The sequence below is a fragment of the Pygoscelis adeliae genome, unplaced genomic scaffold, assembly GCF_000699105.1.
Source record: "Pygoscelis adeliae isolate BGI_AS28 unplaced genomic scaffold, ASM69910v1 Scaffold289, whole genome shotgun sequence".
In the NCBI taxonomy this organism is placed as follows: domain Eukaryota; kingdom Metazoa; phylum Chordata; class Aves; order Sphenisciformes; family Spheniscidae; genus Pygoscelis; species Pygoscelis adeliae.
This window is the reverse complement of record NW_008825499.1, coordinates 1,033,994-1,039,522: the sequence shown is the minus strand read 5'-3', so window position 1 is coordinate 1,039,522 and position 5,529 is coordinate 1,033,994. Positions and strand designations below refer to the sequence as shown.

Genomic DNA, 5,529 nt, shown 5'->3' with positions numbered 1-5,529 from the left:
TGGCTACTAAGAGGCAGAAAATGGAGTAGGTTTTCCCCATCTAGGCCCAATCCTCTGCTCCAAAACAGTGGCAGACAAAATTTCCTTGTAGTTGTGGAAGCACAGTGAAAAAGGTAAGGAGCTGCAGCAGGAAGAGAAAGGTTAAAGTGTGCCTTGCCTCTCCCCTTGCATTTATTGAGCCCCTTAGATTGACACGATTTGGCATGTTATTCTTTCGGATGTGTTCTTGAAAGGTTTATTCAAGCACTGGTGCAACCTCTGATTGCTGCCTTTCATCTCAGCTCCCTATTTCTCCTACTCTTCTGCCTTGGTTGGCCAGTGCATAAACACGTATGTCTGAGATCTGTTCCTTTTGTGTATGCACTGTAGTTGGTTCAGTATTTTTGGCTACGCATTAACAAATAAGTCTGTAACTAATAAATACTGCAATCAATGCATACACCGTGAGCTCTTTGCAAATTGAAGAAAAACACTCTCCTACACTGAAAAAGTTTTCTTACTAGGATACAACTATCAGGACAAAGCTGTGTTCTGTATTTTTTTTACCACCATGGTAAAATTACTGACCCTTCTTTAAAACGAGGCAAGCATTTGTAAAAAGCTTCTAACGGATGTGGGAAGAATGTGCTCAGGTTGAAGGGCACCTCAATCACATACCAGCTCCAAATGCAAAGAAGAAACTCTTGTCTGGGTACTCTTCCAGCAGGTCCTTCACCCTCCTCCCCATTCGCTCATTTCGCTTGTAGATGAGCTCCTGACGGAAGTAGCTGTCTATCTCTTGGGCAGTAATGCGTTCATGGGCCGGAAGTGTAGCATTAATGAAATTTGGGACCTAAGGTAGAAAAAAAAAAATGTCTTCATGAAAGGGGCATTTATTTCACAGGCAGCCATCATGCACAGGCATTTTGCTACATCACTGCATGTGGCAATCACCTTGTCCCTCAAAGCACATCCAGTAGGACAAAACCCAAAGAAAGCTAAAAAATTACTCAGCGAACTTCTAATAATACATAGTGCTTCATTTCTCTCAGCATATCATTTTATAAGCCAGCCAGCTGAATTTTTTTTGATGCAAAGTCAACAAATACTCTCAGTTCGTCACACCATAGATCCCAAATCCTGATTGCTTAGCTGAAGAAAGTAAATATTTGCCCCTGGCTATCTTTAGCTACATACCTCTTCCTTAAATTGCTACAGGAATGACATAACTATAATGGTAATTACACTCTTCTAAGAGAGTTTGACTGGTATCAGATCCCTCAGGCCATCAAAGGACAACTGTGCGATTTGAACTAGTTAACAAAAACATCCCCAAACTTTCCAAAAGAAAGAGGGCCAGATTTTGTCAGGAAAGAAAGTATTACCACCTCCAGTTCCCCTGTCCTCAAGGTATCTTTTAAAATACTAGCTTCCTCTCCTGGGGCCCCCAGGACAGCTGTGGCTGCACACTACCTTGACCTCTTGCTAGTGGAGACAAACATGGGCCTGGAGTTGCAGCCATCCTGGCTTCCTGACAAGTAGCTTTGGGCATTGCAGCTATGTGAACTGCTAAGGAAAGGGCCTGCAAGCAGTGGTTTCTGGGGAGCAGAGCCACTAAGCCAGGTGCTTTCCCTTGCAAGGCTGCAGCTCTGGACCCACTCAGAAACTATTACCAACTCCTTCCAAAGGGTTCTTAGCCCACAGTGGATCATCTACTGGGCAAGCATGGGGTCAAATACAATTTACAGAGAAGTTCTGCTCAAAAACATAATCTGATAGTGTTGCAGGCTATTACTATTCAGCTCTGCTGTGAGGGAGGCTGCCCTGCAGTGGAGCCCCTCATGTAAGTAAAGGGCACTTGCTTCCACAGAGACATGCATGTCTCAGCAAAAGCTGTTCCCTCCAAGGACCTCAAGGCAACGCCATTTGTCTGCAGTCTGTAACACCTCAGCAGAATAGTGATGCAGCATCTGTACTTCTCCTTTGAGAAGCCCTTTGAAATCTATGAATGAAGTGCACTGTGTAAGAGCTAAGCAGTGTTAACTACCAGGTTGCCTGCACCTGCAGGCTGAAGGGTGTGCAGGACGGGAAGCTAACAACATGCGCAGAAAGCTCAGTGCCGGAGAAGCAAGGGTTAGTATGACAGTACTACCGTCATATGACAGTCCAGCTCTGCCGCACTGCACCGTATATATCAAAAGGCCATAGGAAAATGGTTATTCAGCAGGGAAAGCCCAGGTACCAACACCCTCTTGTTCAGCACTGCAAAGATAGAGCCTACGTTTTCATTGATGTGCACGAATTGCCAGGCAGTACCTCACGGACAAGAATAGAGAGACCTGATGTCTCAGTCTGAGGTTAGCTTATCTAACAGCCCAAACAGGCCAAATTGGTCCCTGCTGGGCATTTTCTTGTGGTTTAAAGATCAGAGCATTGCATTCCACTGTGCTGCTTAGGAAACCGTCTCCATAAACCAAGTGTGTGAGGTCTCAGAAGGTTTTCTTTTCCTTAACATTCAGTCTAAATCTATCTTTTCTTTGTTTCACTCCATTTCTCTTCTTTGGGCCTTGCCCACAGTACACAATCATACTGAAAGGGGACATTAAAAAGCTTCCAACTTGCCCAGCCTTACACAAGCCTCCCAGTCATGAGTGCATTTCTCTGTCGTTATTTGCACAAAAGAGCCTGCTGCTGCTCTCTGTTGGCACTAAGTTCGCTCATACCTAAGCTAGTGTAATTCCACAGGATCTTTAAGAAAATAAAGGATTAACTCATAGCGCTTTAACACTAAAGCAAACATGGCACTCGCCCAAAAGGGAAAGGCAGGTGCGCTTTTGCTGCTTGCGTGCAGCAAGACAGGGGTGAGGCGGTGCAGACTCCTGGGAGAAGGAGGCGCAGGAAGGCGGATGCGCCAGGGAGCCAGCGATGTGCCCTTGGCCCTTGCCTGCAGAGGGCCTGCCTGAGGAGAGACGAGCGTGAGTGAGACAGGGGTTAGCGCTACAGGGACATGTGCATAGTACAAGGGCTGCAGTGGCAAGACTCACTTGAGAAGTGTCATGGTTGAAGATGATGGAGCTGAGGTCCCCACAGTTGTAATGCTTGATAAGGTCTTCTGTCGTATAGGGGATCTGGAAACTGCCTGCTCGGAGGCTCTCCTGCTGCAAGAGAGTCTGATTCAAAGCAAAGACCACCTGAGGGAGGGGGAGAGGGAGGAAAAGACAGAGTTCCTGGTGAGTTCTTGTCTTGCCCCTTGAGAAGGTCACAGACATACAGCTGCCCGCCAGGGGCTCTCTGAAGCTGCTCCTGCTCCAAGCGCACCAGTCCACGTGTCGCCAACCCACGCCTCCTCCAGGTCTGCAGATACTCATGCCTCAGGTCCTACAGGCCTGCTCACAGGGAACTGGCTCACCACACGTAACTCCAGGAGGTTTTGCCCATGACAAGAATAAGATACAAAGGGGCAGACTGAAATAGGGGCAATCTTGCTCCCCTAGATGACAGTTTGCCTGACCACCATAGAGCCTGATGGGCTCCTATCCCCACAACTCCTCAGCCACCTACCTAAATTAAGCATGGCTTCTCCTTGTTTGCCCTTTCTTCCTCATCCACAAGGAACATTAATGCTGTCATTTCCTGCTTTGTGTGTCCTTCTCCCACACACACTATTTATTTCAGGCAGGAATGGCTCTTCGGAGCAGGCCGGGGAAGGATAGCAGCTGCCAGGGGAGGCAGGCAGCCACCCTCCCTGCAGGTGAAGTCTGAGGGCAGCGGCCCTGCAGCAGCCCAGCACTCTCCCCGGCTGAGTGCCTCTGCAGGCATGGCAGCTGCTGCTGCCCACGCTCCCTCCCCCTCCTCCTCAGCGTTCACCTGGGAACGCAAACACTCCCATTCCCACACCTCAACCAGCGTGGCTGCCACAGCTCCTACCCCCAAGGAGCCTCTCCCTTGAACAGAAAGGGAGAAGATCAGCAGAGGTCTCCTCCAGGTGTTGCTGCCTCCCCACCTCCAGCACAGCATGGCTCTCCCAGGGTGGTGGCCCCAGGGCCTGACCCAGAGAGAGCTTGCTGCTCCAGCTGCCTGCCGCCTGTGGCAATGCACACCCCATGAGGATGACCGCCACTTAAAAGGCACAAGAGAACAGTTTGGAGCAACACTTGACAGGGTCCTCTGGAGCCAAACAGATGATGCAGCACCTCTGTACCTCTCCCTTCGCTGCTCCAACCACTGCAGCAGGCAGCCACCAAGCCCTGGAAAGGCAGGGAGCCAGGGAAGGACTTGGGGCAGAAACTCCCCAGGCTAAGCATGGGATGCCAGTCGGCACACTGGTGGGGTGTGGAGCTGGTTACTCGCCTGCACAAACAACAGCTCTCCATCAGCATGTGGCAAGTAAAACACTGCCATCTCTCCTGAACACAGCGGTTACTCAAGCTACCACTGGTTTGCACACCAAGGCTAGACAACTGTAACAAGCCTTCCTACTACCTACTGGTTTATTTTTTTTATTTCTTAAGGAAGTAAGCTGAGAGATACTGCTGAGGTATTGAAACACATTTCAAAAGTTATTCTTGGGAGGGTTATTTTCCAAGCTCTGGTGACTCTCTGCAGCCTGATGAGGGCTCTGTGTAATTAACTCCTCCTGCATATTTGTCTCGAACACCATCAAAAGCACTCTGGAACTGGAGGTATTCACCAACACCATGAAACTCACACATGAGTAAGCATACTCTTAATGCACTGAGATAATGTGAACCAAATCTTGGAATTACAGGACAGGGCAGATGTGGGAACGAACAGGTGCAGTTTGCCCTCCCCCAGCACAACAACCTGTCTCCTACAGAAAGGTGCAGGTCCCACCAAACTTTAAATAATGCTGTCCCCACTACAGCTAGAGCTGCCCGTCTGGATCCAAACCACGTGTATTTAACCGAATATGAAAGCACATAACTTAGCATTAGTTCTGGTAGTATGTTCATGAATAGCAACATTCACTCCCATCTCATGTTCTTAAAAAGGGCAAGAATTCACTTTGTTGGTATACGCTGCACCTGACTAAAAGAATACCTGCAGGTAGACACTCAGGAAAGTTACATCCAACTAACCAGTGGCTATCTTGCAAAGGACCTCTGCTCAGTTTGGAAGTAAATTAAACAAAAACAAATTGAAACCACTTTATATCTGAACAAAAGTTTGCATGCAGGCTGGGGTTTATTGCACTCCGAAGCCATCGTTTTCCATTTGTTTGGCTTCACTTCCCACACAGAGAAGCCCTAATGGATGTTAATGACCAGACGAGATTCACTGAGAGACAAGCCAAATCCATGCTGAAAATGTGGGGTTTCTACAGCCAGGACTGCTAGGTCATGCCAGGAAAATCTCATATGTACAATCAGTCCAGCCAAAAGCACTTCCATGGGAATGGCTTATTTTGTAAATTATTTGACTACCATAGCAGCATCTGCTTAGACAATTTACCATTAAAGCAATACAGCCCTTTCTAGACTGCAGCCTCTGAAACATTAACCAGACAGTCCCCATCCACAGAGCAGGAAT

At 48.0% G+C, this 5,529-nt stretch overlaps 1 protein-coding gene across 1 annotated transcript in view; it reads right to left on the bottom strand.

Annotated features, from left to right (window-relative positions):
- The window catches only part of TRABD2A (TraB domain containing 2A), a 160,195-nt gene that overhangs the window by 23,310 nt on the left and 131,356 nt on the right, over positions 1–5,529 (bottom strand). Inside the window, exons 3-4 of the mRNA XM_009331530.1 lie at positions 3,024–3,170; positions 658–832 (exon numbers count right to left, since the gene is read on the bottom strand). Of these exons, the coding sequence (XP_009329805.1) occupies positions 658–832; positions 3,024–3,170 (322 nt within the window). The remainder of the gene's footprint in view (positions 1–657; positions 833–3,023; positions 3,171–5,529) is intronic.